The 17,638-nt window shown below is 42.0% G+C and overlaps 1 protein-coding gene across 2 annotated transcripts in view; it reads right to left on the bottom strand.

Annotated features, from left to right (window-relative positions):
* LOC133957167 (protein kinase C-binding protein NELL1-like) overlaps positions 1-17,638 on the bottom strand; it is a 198,575-nt gene that overhangs the window by 17,803 nt on the left and 163,134 nt on the right. For both annotated transcript variants that reach the window (XM_062392661.1, XM_062392738.1), the window contains exon 15: positions 6,109-6,204. In XM_062392661.1, the coding sequence (XP_062248645.1) occupies positions 6,109-6,204 (96 nt within the window). The remainder of the gene's footprint in view (positions 1-6,108; positions 6,205-17,638) is intronic.

Genomic DNA, 17,638 nt, shown 5'->3' with positions numbered 1-17,638 from the left:
TTAATCAGGAAGAAGAAACTTTTCATTTTTGTTGATGTCCATTAAACTTCAATGTTTAAAATGTCCTGAACCTCTGTGATGCTTCAGGAAACACAAACACATGAATATGTTTAGGATTGTTTTAAACATGCGACACATAAAACAACAGGTCACATCCCTCTTCAGAGCTTTAAGGTATTTTTGCAGTTTTTCTCTAATTTTCTCCGATTCTTTTGTCTGTGGAAATAAGATCAGCACCACGTGGTTCTCTGCCTGGTTCCTGTTTCCTCTCTCTCTGTGTTTGACTAGTGACTATGAAATTAAAAGCTCTTACTCTCCGCTTGAAGGGCGAGCGTGAGGGCGATCAGCAGCCGTGACATGTGGGCTGCTGATGTTTATCCCCCTGTGGATCTGAAGGAGGGCGTCTCACTCTCTGTCTGTCTGTCTGAGATGTAGTAGTAATTATAATATCAATAGTAATGAAAATAATAAATATAACTACAAGACTAACTTTATTTATATGGCACTTATCTAGACAAGATGACAGAGTGCTTTACAAAAAACATTGGAATAAAACAGAAGAGCAAACAAGACAAAACAAAAGTAACAAAGATAATAATGTAAAAATATCTGTAAAGAAAATATAAAAGGCTTTTAAATTAAAAAAAATGTCTTAAGCAATGATTTAAAAGAACAAACTTTTTTAACTTGGTGATGCTGTGACTTCTCTCCTGTTTCTCATCTAGTGGAGCAAAGTTTCAAACCACAAAGTTCATATGAAAGCCTCCTCCAGTCTCTCTCCTTCTTAAAGACTGCGGCTGATAAACCCAGTGCTTCCAGTGCCTGGTTAGAAACTGATGCTGTGACTGACCAGTTAATATGAAAGCATCTTCCACCGCACACACTCTAAGTTCCACTTTCCCTCCTTCTTAATGAACGGAGTGACTCCATTGCCTTAATGTTCAACTCTACAGCAAAGCACCACTTAATCCCCCCCCCCCCTTTTTTTGTAGAGAATTCAGCCACCACAGCGATTTCCATTCAACTTAAATGAGCTCTTTACGAAACCTTAATGCTGGTGTGACATTTGAAGCCGAAATGTCCCCGAAAGCAGCAGGAGGTTCAGCCGGGGACAGAAGGAACATCAGCAGGGACGATAAGAAACAGCTTCACTGAAGTGTATCTCAACTTGTCCTTCTACCGTTTGTCCCCCAGCAGCTACCAGTCCTCCAGGTGAAGCTGCGTGGGACTCACCTCACCACTCACATGATCTCTGCAGAGTTTTTACATCAGTACAACAGCGGAGACACATTTAAAAAAAATTGAAAACCATTCCACCTGTATTCCACCTCTATTTCATCATCCCTCTTTCATTCAACGCTCATTAAAGCTCATCCACCTTGTCTGTATCTCATTGTTCCATTTGGCGCCCAAACACACACACACACAAACACACACACACCCTCATTCACAGTTTTGTTTTTCATCAGTGAACTCATTAGCTTCCATATTAGCAGCTTTATGTGGCACAGAGCTTCTATAAGATGACGCTGTTGGAATGAGCGACGCAGGAAGGGATCAATAAAACTGCTCCTACAGATGCCTCGTTATTCTGATGTTCTCTGTGAACAACATTTAATTCTTCTTTGTACATTATAAGAGTCCTAAAGTCTGATTTCTAAAGATTTAGACACTTTAGTCCTGCTCGTTTTTCTTTTGACTTTTCAATTCCAAGAAACAGGAGCAAGATCCGAACTGAGTTTATGTTGTCGTCTTTGCAGATGACGTGTGTGTCTGGGAGATCAAGCAGTTGTTTGTGCCGCTGCAAGAGTACCAGCTGTTTTTGTACACAGAAGAGTACACATTTTGCCATACTACTACCAGTACTCCAGTACTCCACACTGGTTTCAATGAGCCAAATCACCGTCATTGAGGCAAAAGACTTTTCATCTCGGAAACCAGTTCAGCTTCTGGTTGAATGTTGTCTTAACTGCCCGAGAATGGTTTGAAAACCATAGTTCAGTTTGATCCAGACTGGGACCACCTCCTCTAGTGGAACTGAATTAGTGTGAAACATGGTCCGAGGCCCTTTTCACACATGTGACTTTAATATGTGTCTTAAAGCTACGTCACCAGCTCAGCTCGGCTAGAAGTTTAGTTTTAAGGTCAATTCTTCTTCTCTTTTTGTCTCTTATGGTCTTTTTTCCTCACAGGATAAACAAAGTCCTAATTGAGAAGTTTGTTCATTCATGGAAACGGTTCCTCCACTGGGGAGCATGCACGTGCTGTGAAACTCTTACAGAAGTCATCAGGGTCGGAATATATCGATCAAACCGGCGGTGACACTAGAGGTCACGACGACAACAATTAACCATCCTCCTCGTCCGAAGGAAGAAAGTCCGGTTCAAATTAAACGGTAATTAGTGGACGTGAGACCTGCGATAATTCACAGAAACACCTGAATCCACCGGGACTCTGCTGCTACTGGAGAGAACGTGTTATTAAAACCTCCATCGCTCACCCACCTAGTAAGACCTTTTCATTTAAACGCTATAAAAGCTCATTTCATTCACACACACACAGTCAATAATTCCTGTTGCTCAATAGTCGTATGAAGCCTTTTGTTAACTGGTGTGTGTGTGTGTGTGTGTGTGTTTGTAGGTGTGTGTGCGTGTGAGAACAGCCATTCATCCTCTCCGTCTGTGGCAGTGAAGTGGATAGGTGACCTTCCTGCAGTATGAGGTACAATATGAGCACACACACCCACACACACACATACACACACATACACACACATACACACACACTCCATCAATCTTTGTTACAGATGTTAAAAGCAGCCACACATCATTTTCACAGTTCTCTCTTTCTCCCTCCATTACGGTGAAAACAGAAAAAAAGTTCAGCTCCTGCTCCGGCTTCAGTTCTGAGTTGTTTCCCCCGTCGGGTCACGTGACGACTCTGCGACGAATCGGACTTCTGAAAGATCTGCGACTTTTTTTAGCTTAGTGAGGAGAAACGAGGATTAATCCACACGCAGTGGGAATACTTCCGTCTAAGCTCTCCAGAGAATCCTCTGGTCCACTGAGCTTTAATTACACTTATCTCTACAGTGTCACGTCTCACGCTGCGTTTACAGTAACGTCTCGTCGGAAAGGAGCAGTAACCGGGGTTTGTTTGTTTGTTTGTTGCTGACAGTGTGTGAAGCGTAAACAAAAAATGAACAGGCAGTCGACTGAAGGAGACGATACAGTGACCACAGACCAGAGCCAAGCACTGATGAGGAGGCATCACACAACAGCTCTCACTTTCATTTTACTCCTTGTGAGGTTTGGATATAGTTAATTTTCATTTGTCTGTCTCTTTGCAGGATTACACACAAAGGACACAACTGATTTTCTTGCAACGTGGTGGAAGGGGGGTGGGGGGGGGGCACGTTCTTTCAAATTGGGGAATTTGGAAGTTTTGTGATTTACTAAAGAAACTAAAATGACAAAATCGAATCCAGACTTCCACCAAAGTTCCCATTTATGCAGGTACCAAACTACACACATTCATATCTAAGGGACATGAACTTCCCCGATTTCTTACATCAAGATCCGTGAACTATTCTCTGAGAAATCAGCAAACAGATTTTTGCAATGTTAGAAACTGTAGGTAGAAAAATCTGGATCTGTAAATTAATTGCAATTTGCCCCAAATTTGAATCAGTGTCGGTTGAGCAGGTTTTGCATAGTCCTCCTAAATAACACACAACTGTAGACACACATAGTGACAAGCTTCAGATAGACACCTGCATTACTATATATCGGTTATTGTGGAAAATGACTAATCCTTATCAGAAATGAGATCACAAAGATCCACCAGAGACAGACTGGATCCACGTGAGAGAAGACGAGTAGATCAACTGTGTTTCTTTTTATTTAGACGCTGTGCGATGCTGTTAACCTCCCACTGAGCTGAGGAGAGATGTGTTGGTATTGGAGGATAGATGGAAGTGGAGACAGGAGACAGAGACACATTGTACACGAGAGACAGATCTGCTCAGGTAGAGACTGGAAACACAACTGTTTAAAACCCTCGAGTCTTCACGAGAATGGCGGTGGCGTAAATATTCCTGTTGGATATAAACTCCATCTGCAGCACTGAGGGTTTCACACGTCACGTTAATGAAGTGATAGATATGTGATGGGAGGTTAATTAGCCCCTGGTTGATTGCCAGCTTTAATGAAACGTGTTACACAGCGATTTGCAACTGATTAACTCTCAAACCTCAGAGTATTTTCTGAATTAAGCTCAAATTATTATTAACACAACAAGTTCAGAAAGTGTGCGATTTACCAACAGAGGAGCGAGAATGACTCTCCCTGGTGTATAACGTTTGAGGAATGAAAATATTCTTCTTCCTATTCATTAACTGATGTTTTTTAGCTTATGATAACTGATCATCTGATGAAAATAGCTTTGAATTCCTCTGAATGCAGCGACAGAGGTAAACAAGTTTGGGCGTATGTGTGAAAATGTTCATTTCAAAACAACTTCATCATGACAGCTATAAGAAAAAAACTGGAGTGTGACAATATGAAGCATTATTTAAAGTGTTGTGTTAATCATACAGTATTTCTTTAACATAATTTATCATTTAATGTGTTTTTAAACTTCTACTGTTCTATGATTTTCATGTAAAACATTAAAACTGAGCTGCATTGTATTCCATAAGAACAAATAATGTTTTTAATCAATGTTACACTTTATCAAGCAGTATATATGTTTTCTATCTATTTAAGATGTGCGATATAAAGTTTTAGGCTGGGTCAAGATTTAATTTGCCTAATTTAACATTGCTGTATGGTGGAGAAGACAAAGGACTTCCCTCAGGACGGCTTTGCTTGCTTCCTCCATTTTTGCAGCAAAACACCGTTAGCAGCTTTTGACTGGCAATAGGTCAAAGTCATCGTGAGCGCCCCCTGCTGAGTCACGAGGCAAACTACTCCAAATGGTCTGCTGCCTTTCTAAACTGTTTTATTCCAGTTTGAATATGAACTTTGTCCCCGACGTTCAAATGGATTTTGAATTAAGAATAAAAAGTGACACAGCCTGAATTGGTAAGGAAACGTTTTGTTAAATCGTTGAATAGGTTATCATAGACACACACACTCACACACATACACACACACTCGTTATATCCCCTTCTCCCATACAACATTCACTAGCATGTTGTATGGGGGGGGGGGGGGTTTCATGTCACCAGTAATGTGCACATGTAAGTTCTCTCATATCTAAGTGGGAACTGTGGCAACATGCTGGGAACGGCCGACCTGCGAGAGCTGGTTGATCACTTCTGCAAAAGAACAAGGCCTCAGAGACAGGAGGTTTAATAACAGTGGAGAGAGGAGAGAAAGGAGGGATGAAAATAGGTGATGAAGGAGCAGAAAAAAAGACGAGGAGAGGAGGAAGAAGGTAGAAGCAGGGGGAAGTGCTGAGAGTAGAAAAGGGAAAAGGAGAGGAGAAGAAGATGGATGGAGGAGGAGAGAGGATGAAAAGTACAAAAGACTGAAGGAAGGTGGGGAAGAAACTGAAAGAGCAGAGAAGAGAGAGAGAGAGGAAGGGGGATATCGAAGGAAAATAGAGGAAGAGACAAGGGGATGGAGGGAGGAGGGAGGAGGGAGGAGGGAGGAGGAGGAGGAGGAGGCGAGTAGAGAAGAATTAGCTGTCGTTTTCTACAGCTCTCCTGGGATCCTCAATTGCTGCAGTGTCCAATTTAAACACAGGGCTTTAGAGATGGAGTGTGAGAGTGTGTGCGTTTGTGTGTGTGTGTGTGTGTGTGTGTTTGTGTGTATGTGTGTGCGTAAGAGATGTTGTAAGTTGGAGAGAGGGAGAGAAAAGAAGGAGAGAATAACAAAGGGCAGCTACCGAGGCCTCAAATCAACCTGATGAGAATTCCTGTGATGTCATTTTGAATACTCGTTGTGTGTGTGCGTACGTGTGTGTGTGTGTGTGCGTGTGTGTGCATGTGTGTGCATGTGTGTGTGTGCTATATATATATATACGAGGCTCCAGCTGTAATTACGAGTGACAGCCGAACATGCAGGACCAGGTGAGAGGTCAAGTGAGGTCGGCAGGTCTTACCCGTCTCGCAGCGGCGTCCCGTGAATCCCGAGGGACAGACACACGTGTTGGGGGACACACAGAGTCCTCCGCTCCTGCATCCCTCTTCACAGAAGGCTGAAAAGAGAGAGAGAGAGAGAGAGAGAGAGAGAGAGAGAGAGAGACGTTCCCTTGGTTAGGTTTGTCTTCGTGAACCGAATGTCATGACAACAGCAGCAGCACAGACACACGTGTTTGAATTCCTGCAGTTTCCCGAAAAGACGTCAAAGGGACAAAGTGGTTCCCAGGACTATGATTCAAAACAGTGGAATAGTTCTGTGAGGAAAACTCGTGCTCTGTTAAATGTGGTTTTATTAATGAGTGTGGGTGTGTGTGTGTGTGTGTGTGTAGACAGAAATCCGACGAATGATTATCACAAGGCGTGAAATGGTCACATTGTGCATCTGCCAGACGCCTCTTGTTTCATTTTTACGACCCGACTCCCCCTCGCACGGAGCTGAGAGCTGGAACCCGTCCTCCTTAAAATTCATTTTGCTTTATTGAAAGTGTCTCGTGTGAAATCTGTCTTTCAGGCGCTTGTCTTCCAGAGGACAGCGGCTCCACGGGGCTGTACAAGTCAGGGTGGGCTAAAGTGTCTCGAGGGGACACAGGCAATCATGCTGCCTGCTTTTTCTTTTTTTAGAAGTTGTGCAGATCTTGAGAGAAGAAACAGAGACGAGGTGACGCAACAGTGAATATACTTTTATGACATTCTCAGTTGCCTGGATACATGAGATGCACTGTCATCAGGCTGCTGTGTCTGAATCGCTCACTAAATATATATTCAACCTGCCATTGTTAAAATTAGTGAGCAACCATGCAGTATATACCATAATGCATTGTGCTCGTGGCATCAACAGGAAGAAAATATGGCTCGGAGACAAGAGAAGACGAGAGCAGCATGGCTCGGTCGTCTCTCTCTGATGATTCTTCTTCTTCTCGTATTTAAAAGATCTAAACTATCGTGAGGATGAAGACAACAGGTTTATATTGTCTCATATTTCTGATTGTGTAGTTTATTTTGTTGAAGGACAGCAAAAGAATAATCTGTGGTTTAGGAGAAAAGCTGCTTAACTCAGCACAAACACGTTAATTTCTACATTTAAACATGACTTATTAAGTATGAAATTAATATTTATATTTTCTTACAACAGACTACAGACTGTACTTTTACAAAGATGGACGTCAGATCTACTCTTTCTACCGCTATTCAGAAATAAAGCCAAAATATCCAGGAGATTTTTTTTATCAAAACATCAAATAACCATTTAAAACTTAAGTTATCAGAAACACCTGAACATTACTGAATATCAATGTGATTAAATGTTATCACACAGATTTTATTTTCAAGTGTTCAATATTGGTTTGTAAGAAAATGTCTTAATTTCTCATTTGATGCTACTGTGCAGACTCTGACTCCAAATTTACAAGATGGCAGCACTTGTATCTATCTGGGCTTCATTTCTGGACAGTGGGAGGAAACAGAGATGAGTCATCCATCTTTATTTGTATTCCATTGATTGACGAAACCCTGAGAGTTTACATTCGCTCACTGAGCACTTTATTAGGAACAATGATTCCATTAGATGTTGAAACTTTCCTTTGAGATTCTGCTCCATGTTGGAATTCCTGCACTTTTCTTCCAGCGGTGCTCTGTTGGATTCAGATGGTGACTGGGAGAGGCCTCTGAATTCACTGAACTCTTAGTCGTGCTCATGAAAACCAGTTCGACTTTTGCCTTTGAATTATGACGCATTAAGAAGCTGGAAGCAGACATTAGAAGATCGTAAATCGTGGCCATAAAGGCATGAACACGGTCAGCAACAATACTCGGGCTGCGGCATTCAAACAATGATTTATTGCTGTTGAAGAGCCCAAAATGTGCCAGGAAAACATTCTCCGCACCATTACACCCCCGTATCCGGCACCATCAAAGTCACTGGGATCACATTTTACCTCATTCACATGTCTGATGTGAAGCTCCTGACCTGTAGCTGCATGATTTTACGCCACATAACTGGCTTATTGGATGATCGCATGAATAAATATGTGCGTGTGTGTGTATTCCTTGTGAATTTACATCAGAGTTAAATAGGCATGTTATTGTTCTTTAGCTATACTGAGAGGGAACATTCATTCTGTGCCCGACCACTAGAGGTCACTTGTGTGGATAAACAGAGCACCTAAAGAGTCTCACGTATATAATCAACCCCTTGTGGACAAATGTCATATTCTGGTCTTAATGCCGCCGAGGTGTCGATTGTGCCTGATGGTGCAAATACTACACATACCAAGGAAAGTATTGGAAGCACTCTTCCGCCATCTAGTGGTTGGAGTGGAAAATACATACTAGCCCTTTCGGACTGTGCAGCAAAGTTATTTTGAGGTATTAAGATGTATTTGAAATACTGTTATGATGGAACAGGCCAAAAACACCAATAATATGTTTTTTATATAATTGGAAACTAATTCAGGCAATAAGGGGAAAAAGGTCAAATTTGTATCAACGAGAGTAATAATCCAATTTAATCCAATCTTAGACAAGCGTGCTCCACCACAACTCAAAAAACGTGTATTAATGACGCTGATTTACACACTCGACCTGTAGGGGGAGCCCAAGTGCAGCCGAGAGCGAATGTAGCATTGAGTCGCTTCAAATCTGGTCAGAAGGTCTGTCTCACTGCCTGTTTCCTGGAAGCAGACTGGTCGTGAAAATTCTAGTGATTTGTTCTGAGGGTGCGATGCATCAATGTGGCTGAGACGAAGGAGGAGGAGGAGCAGGTTGAGGAGGACCGGAGTAGAAATGTCCCCCGAGGAACAAAAGGACGAGCGAAGAGGCGGCGAGAGAAAGTGGTTACTCAGTGCTCAGAGCGAAGAAGAGGATTAAACCAAAAGAGGGCAGACTTAATTGAGCAACTTCATTAAAGAGAAATTACTTTAGAATTTCTGAGCTTAATTAATGACTTGATTTGAAAGATGAGCCTTAATTGGCTCGAAAAAAATCTATTTATAGTCACATACATGAGAGTTTGAGTGTTATATATGTGACTGTGTGTAATATACGAGTGTGTGTGTGTGTGGTGTGTGTGTTTAATGTATGTGCAGCCGCTCGTCTCCCTTTTCTTTATGAATCCAAAGAACCATCATTTATCTGAGTGAATTATCATTCTGGTGTTTGGAGGCAAAGAAGAAAACGGCTAAACCCACAATCCGATGCATCAGTGCAATAAATAAAAGCAGAGTCGGACGCCAGAAGCTGTTAGAGCTATTAATCTGACTGGCTCCACTGTTAAAGAAGTTCTATCAGGCGCTCATTAGGAGCCTGATTGCCTCTGCGCTAATAAACCTCACATTTAAAAATTAATTACACTTATATTGACTCAATCTATCTCCAGCCCTAATTATCATTTCAGCACCATCAGCATAATGCCGCCTGCCTGTCGCGCTAATGACTCCCAGAGATGGTGGGGATTCACTGGGAGTGGGCGGGGAAATGTGTTTTTGCTCGTTAACCGTTTCCTCGCCCAGCGACTACGTACAGTTCAGATTCAGAGGCAGATATTTACACTTGGTGACAGGGTTTCCCCGAACATTACAAGACTATAAGAGTAAGGAAAATATGTTGAGACTCGTGTAAATCTCCTCGGAGAAAAGAAAACTGCAAATATAAGACGTCCACATTTTAGGAAAAGACATTGTTTGAGAAAAGAGAGACAGCAGTGTAACTATGGTCTCTTACACAGTGATACATTATGGATTATTTGCAGCCGTGTGTTGCTGATGTTTTTAAAAACTAATAAGGCTTTGGTTAGTCCAGTTGATTGTATTTTTTATTTAAGATGGTCTTTTTGTACCAATTCCTCTTCCTAGGTATGAAGTGAGTGTCCTCCTCTAAATGGAGCCACAAGGGCGAGGTCTATAAAATCTTCTGACAGCTGCAGGACTAGGGTTGCAAAATTTCGGGAATATTTAAAGCTGGAAACTTTCCATCGGAATTAACGGGAATATAAGGGAATATACAGGAATATACGGGAATAAACTGGAAATGTTGTGGGTAATTTATATTAACTGTAGTTACCTTGTCATATACAGACATATATATAAACATTTTGTCTTTGGTCATAGGCTGATTTGAGCCGTGAGCAAATGCTGTCCATGGAAACTTCTTCCCCACAGTGAAAACGTGATAACATGAGCTGGGGGGGTTTACAGGTTTGTATCGACGGAGTGAATAGCGATTCTCCTGAAACACTTGTCACAGCGATTCAATTACATTTTAATATGCGACTGGTTACAGTTTTTTCGATGCGGTCTCCAATTGATTTGCTTCGTCAGTTCGTAAAACATTCAGGAATTTGCCGGCTACCCTTTTGTGTTCAGGGTGGTCCCGAATACACTATGGTTGAACGGACAAGGTAAGGACACTAACAGGGCAAGTATAACTTTATGGATTTATTTTTTTTACCACCCAAGAATGAGACTTAGAAGATGAAGTCTGTAAAATGTGTGCAGCCGCTATCAGAGAAAATAATCACTTGAGAGGATCTAGAGGTAAAGAAGAATCAAATCCCAACACAGACCCTACAGAGAGTCGGCGGAATAGTTTCTCTTCTCCTGTGGTAACACTGGTTGTAGCTCTCTTTGTGACTCTGTAAAGGTCACATGCATTCATTAAAACCACAGAACCCTGGAGCTGAGCCACTGCTACTGCACAAAGAGCTGATCCCCTGTTTATCCAAAGGTTATATCGAACATGTCCTGTTGTCCATGTGGGAACAAGTACTTCCTCGGGCGCTGGACAAAGAAAGAGTCGATAATAACATAGACCATCACATGTGTCTCCATCCCAGTGTCGTTCAGGGTGGGATATAACCTGAATTATCATTTTGCATGTGAATTTCTTTTAAATATGATAAAACTGATCGGCACATTTTGCCTTGAGAAGCTGCTTTAACTCAATGCGACTAAACAATAAGGGCCAACCACTGAAATTCAGTTTCATCAGAAGAGTGCAGCAATAGATGTGAGCAATTAATGTCTGTTTATTAAACATCTGATGACTGGTTACATGCTTTCAATGAACGGTGAAGTGGTTTCATTAAGTTGTGTACTGGAAATCACTTCACTGGATATTTGATGGATGTTCTCTACATCCTGTTTTTCTGTGTTTTCAAAGATGACCTTGTTGTGTTACTTTTTCCTTTTCATACAACATTATAAAGAGAATACAAATGTAAAGCTGCTGTGGAACAACATCAGCTGAGAACATTCCGTACTGGTATTTCCCATTATACACTGTCCTCCAGAAGATGAGTTGTATTCTGTTTCACCGGCCTCCCCTGTTGTGATCAACTTCCTTTTTCCTACGCCACAGATCTCTATCTCAATTATCTCAAACCTCCACAAACTCCATTTTTAGTGAGCATCACAACTCTGTGGCCCCTCCCTCCATACTACATGTCCAGGACTCCTGCAGTAGGGGAAAATAGCCCGAGCTGAAGCCGTGAGGAAGAGGAAGGTCTGTCCTCCTTCACTTCAGTCCTTGTGACCTCCAGCTCAGCTCTCTCACTGCTTAACCGAGCCCGTTGCTGACTCCAGACTTCTCCAGACATGCTTATAAGTATAGATTTGCTATTTGAGTTTCCCATTACGGACCTAGATTGCTTTCCAGTGGGTGGTGAGAGTGGAATCATTCCACTCTGGGCCGTGGCTAAGAGCCACATTCACGGTCGTTGGGCGTCCAAGGAGCCATCCCATTATTAATATTGGCAATATCACAGAGCAAGACAATGGATAGTCCACTCATTCAAGTGGAGGGGGGAGGGGGGGGGGCTTTGCAATTCTATGATAGAATAGAAAGGAGCTAATGATTAGCCTCCTGTTGAGAATAGCACTGCTCAGGAACACGCTGCGTTAACAGACTGTTAGCCTCCTGATAATGATCTCATCTCAAACTAGCGCAGCTTTGAATCTGACTTTCACATTATCTTTAGTCTTGACCAAAGCATCGACTTCACACAATGTACAAACTGCAGCAATTTGTGCTTCGCTGTGATAGCAAAAGCTTTAGATTCAAGTCCCGGGGGTGAGCATCCATTTCTGTGAAAGATAAATCCCCAGCCGTGCGGAGACGCAGAGACAGTCCGAAGAGACCTTGAGGATCCGGGAGACGTCCTGAGAACATCAGTAATGAACCACTGGGCCTTTTCAAACACGGGTGGGGATTAATCTCCAGAAGAAAAACAGATGCTTTCCACTGTGAGTCAAAAGAAAGGCTGAAAGATAAGAGGCACAAACTGGGGCTGGGTCAGTCATCGTGACAAACCTGCAGAAAGTTACCGTGCAGCTCAGAGCGGGGGGGGGGGGGGGGGGGGGGGTCTCTCGATGCAGCTTTTGAAACACAAAAACTCTACACATCAGTTGAATATATATATATCTTTTTATATTTCTGTTTCTGCAAATATATTCATCCTTGGGACTACAGAGACAAGTTCTTGTTTGAAGTCTCATTTTGTTTTTTCTTAACATCACATCTAACATCATCCTGCACCGATGAAATCTTTGTGAGTCTGCACAGCATCGATCAGAGGGTGGAGCCTCTGTGGCGAAGTCACATCGATATAAAGGTTTCAAATAATTGTGTGTTGGACATATTCACCCGTTTCTTAAAACTATAGAACACAACAATTGCCACATGGTGATTGATATTTGAACTAAAATGACTTCATCCTTGAAAAAAATATAGTAAAAGTATATGATGTGTTTTGGTATTAATTGGCTCCACAACCCATCCACTAATAAAAGTATTTGTATTTCTACAGGGTCAATCTAGTTTCTTCATGATTATATCAATAAGTAAATAAACCATACGTTGTTTACGGTATCTCTCATTATTATATTTATCTCAGCAGGTGGCGACCAAAACTGAGTAATTACAGCTTTTTACATTCATTGTCTGTTCCTATACGGATAATTCTGAATAAGTGATAACGTCAAATAATTGCCTTTGAAAAGATGAACCATAACAACATTCCACGTGTTGTGTTTTCTGTCTGCTGTTTTGTTGCAGAGAAAAATAAATTATTTCATCTTTTGAACACGAGCAGGACGTCTAACAGATGCAGGTTGTCAGGAGGAGGGAGAGAATAGACAAAATAACACAGACCGCACATAGCTCCTGAACACACCATGGACACCAGTAGATCTAATGGAATAACAGATGGGCGGCCATGTTTCTTGTTCGTCTCTCTCTGTCCTGCCGACCTGATCTCGCTCTTCCTCCCTCTGCAGTGCATCTGTCTAACATCTGCACAGCTTCCCTGGTAATGAGAGAAAAGTCTTGCTTGCACAGAAGAGCTGAGAAGAGCAGAATCTCAGCGAGTGGAGCGAGTGAGAGCCGATTCCCTTCTACTGGTACCAATCAGCCTCACTTGTGATGCATCAGAGGGGAGGCAGTTCACCCTTGGCTGTACTCTCTGCTCGGCATTTACTGAACATCACAGATAATGGCCTCACTTACAAGACAATAAGGACTGGAGCCAGGCGGTGGGCTTGGATTAAAGATGCATTAAGGAGGCTTTTATTGCCATAATGTATCTGCAGAGGGTTGAAAGGGCAGTTGATCGATACTGCTGACTCAGCGGTCCGTGCCACCAGGTGGTTTTCGGGGGTTTTCTTGCTGTTGAATGCGGCTCCGCACATTTCAACCTGTTTAAGAATGAGCTAAAACTAACTACAGGAGTTTGTAGAGTTATATACAAGGAACTCTTTCTCCTATATGATGCTTTGTCCTTCTATAAACTGTCACCTGGTTGCATGTGGAGTTTGACTCACTGAACTCTGCATGAGGTGTTCTTTGGAATGAAATCTGTTTGCCCCCCATTACACTTTAATCAGTTTGCTATATGGGAGGTACATTCATCGTGCAAGAAAAGAATAATGAATCATTTATGAAGTTACATTTATGATACATTCAGTAATGAAACTTGCTGAAACGGGGACAAAGTATATAATTTGTTCCCTCTGGTGTCGACTGCGTTTCCTGAAATAATCTAAAGACAACGACGAACACATAATAACAACTAGAACAACAATTATCTATCAATAATAATGTGTTTGGCTCAGGTATCTCGAGAATCATTTATCTTGTCGGCTTCACAATTGACAGGTGTATTTAGGGCTCAAGGACTCAGGCGCTTCTGGAAACACGATATGTCCAATATGAATATAAATAAACAGGCGGCCAGCTTTCTGCAACAGCTTCACCACAGCCCGAGCAATTAACCCCTTGTAGACGAATGTCGCAAATTTGTACTGGAAGCACTCTGCCGCCATCTAGTGGTCTGAGTGGAAAATAACAACTAGCCCCTTGGGACTGTGCAGCAAAGTTATTTTGAGGTATTAAGCTGTTTTTGAAAAACTGTTATGATGGAACAGCAAAGATTGTACAGAAAACATGTTGTTATTCAATTTCAAGCAAAAGCAGCATCAATATAATAAGGTTATGCCCCATTATGCCTAATGTCGCTACTTTGCCTCATACCTAAATTTATATCTATTGTATATGCTATATTGAAATGAACATCTCCACTTAATTTAGCATCTGTATGACAGCCAAAAACATCAATAATATTTTTTTATATAATTGGAAATGAATTCAGGCAGTAAGGGGTTAAAGCAAAGGTCATAAAATAATCGGACTTGAAAGAAACATTAAAGAACATTAACACTAAAGTAAAGCTGGAAAAGCTGTCTGATAAAAGTCTTAAGAAGGGACTTATTGAAATGATTGAGTCGGTTAATTTTCGTTCCACAGCCTCAGAATTTGACTGCAAATCGTTCCTGTTCGTTTCCAGCCGGCTGTCTGGGACAGATTGGCCTCACACAAGCGATCAGTCAAAAGTTTAAATCAGCTGCAGCTGAGTTCTGTACAACTTGTGTTCACTGAAGAGTTTTAAAAGAGTCGGACTTTGACGATTGCTTTACTCTCTAACCCGACTTCTCCTTGTTGCTGTCGTGGCCCCTTCAGGTCATCGAGCAGTAGAACTGAGCTACGAGCTGGAACAGGGCACAGGCGACACGTGAGGGTTATGTGTTTTTCAGAGGGCCAGTCTCTTCAGTGTGGTTTGTTCTGATTCCTGTCACTGTGAACTTTAAACCTGCCAGTGAACTACACAAACCGTAACTCCCTGCGCCTGCAGCCAGGGTCTGTGCAGAGAGAGCGTTTGTAATGTCGCCTCCATCACCAGACGACTGAGCTCACGCTGAGGAGCCATCACTTAATGTTCGTCTAGAAGAGATTTAAAAACACGAATGAACTGATGAGCACATTTCTGTTTTTCCTGTGGCACATTTTCCTAGATATAGAACAGCTGTCAATATTTAAATGGCCCTCTGCGATTCTGGCTCTCACTTTAAAAGCATTTCTTCAGCTTCCTTTCTCCCTCTCTTGCCTTTACTTTACATTTCAGTTATCTGTTACCGCGCTTAGTGCCACTTTGGAATCAGAAGATTGCTGTCTGGAGAGTTAGACTGATCTCTTAAAAGCATGTTCCCCGTAATCCTAATCCAGAGTCACACTTTTATAAATATCCACAAGTAAGACACTGCCTCTAAAGGCCGGCTAATGCTTTATCTTACCCTCCCTGATCGGCTTCATATGTGCGATCCTGTGGTTTATGTTTATGTTCTCACACAAACTTAACAAGCGTGTCGTGAACTTTAGACTTCAAGTGACGGAGAAGACTTTAACAGACGGGAATTAAACTTTGAGTGGTAATCCCACATTGAACCTATCCTGAAAAAGGTCACAAATTAGGGAGATGGAAATAAAGGTAGGTCATGTGAGCCACGCCTGTTCCCTCGTGGCTCTGACTTAATGAAGGAAAGGTTATCGGTGCTCTACGTGCTCAGAATCACAAAACGAGACAGAAAAGAAACACCGCAAATAAGATCAACTGAACTAGTATAGCACTCTGTATGCATACTCCTGCAATGGTATATAGAAAAAGAAATAGGTTCCCTAGGTACGTCTGATTACTTCAACCAGTACTCAAATCATTGCCTTGGAAGTTGGTGTAAATGTTAGTCATAAGCACAGAGGTGACAGGTCAGAAGACATTCATGTAAACAACAATCTTTCTGACCTGAAATCCATATATAAACAGATTCTTTGAGATAACAAGGAAATCCAAAGTTATACTAGTTTCTCTCTCTCTCTCTCTCTCTCTCTGTCTCTCTCTCTGGGTTTATAGATGTATGCACAATTCAAGTTTTGGATATGTAAATAAACAAAAAGGAGAATGTACAGTGAGAGAAGTACGCTTGGCAGGATGCCTGGAATAAATATTGAAAAAAAATGTCCCTGAGGTAAAATCATCTTGTTTTTTTGTGGCATTTATATATATTTAAAAAAAATGCTAAATCTGAACTGAATGAAATAAATAAATTCACCTCGTTGCCTCTTTTCAACTGAGCCAGTGGGTGGTGAACATTAACTTTGCTGTTCACGGCCACGTCGGTGTGATTTTATCTGTTTTCATCTGTCGAGGAGTTGTGGTGTTATGGTCCTATCAAAGCAGAGAGGTGTGTGGGGTGGGGGGGGGGGGGGGGGGGGACGCCCTTGGCAGCTGATGTGAGGAGCTTTCATAACACAGGGCAGAGCAGGACGAATGATTCCCTGCTATCTGAATCCATTACCCAGACACAAACAGGTAGGCAGCTGACAGAGCCGCTTTCTCCCCCCGCTGCTGTTTCACTGATAAGATGAGGTTTGCTGCTGGTAGATGGGAATGCGGTGGTGGTGGTGGTGGTGGTGGTGGCGGTGGAATTACCCGTGACCCCCCCATGCAGCTGGAGTCACGAGGAGGCATGTGCATCACATCAAGGATCCGCGATGGGAATCAGATATCAGGAGGCAGATTGTGTTTAAAGGACGTCACTGTTTTGCTCTAAGGTGTTTTTTATATTTTCCATTCCAGTCAGGTTTGCCACTTTTAGCTTCGAGGAAAAACTCTGGATTCTTTTCTACATTCTTTTGCAGCATCTGCAAAATAAAAACGTGGAATAAAATACTGTCTGTCCATTCAGATACAGGTGAGATCTCTGCCTCCACCTCAAAACAAAGGACATAAATAAAACCATTTTAGAAGAGATGTGTCTTTGAACAATCGACGTCCCCAACTTCGGACAATCAATCACTGTCATGGTGAGTGCAAAGAGTATATTTCATTTTTAGGTGGGTATTATTCCAGTTGGGTTATTTGCACCGACACTTTGTAAAAAAGCTGATTCAGAGGGAATGTTAGAAAAAGAAGAACGTTAATGAACAACAGCGATTTGTGTGTCTCCAGATTCCCTGCTTGGCAGAAACATTGTGCTAATTAGCTGAAGAAACCTGGATATCAGATTCTAATTAACAGACACGGGTACAAACATGAACACAAACACCTTGCTCCCGACTACACACACACACACAAAGACACACACAGCGGATCCCATTATCTGCACTTGC

This window comes from Platichthys flesus, chromosome 1 (genome assembly GCF_949316205.1).
Source record: "Platichthys flesus chromosome 1, fPlaFle2.1, whole genome shotgun sequence".
In the NCBI taxonomy this organism is placed as follows: domain Eukaryota; kingdom Metazoa; phylum Chordata; class Actinopteri; order Pleuronectiformes; family Pleuronectidae; genus Platichthys; species Platichthys flesus.
Note: the sequence above shows the minus strand (reverse complement) of the source record. Positions and strands in the feature narration are given on the sequence as shown.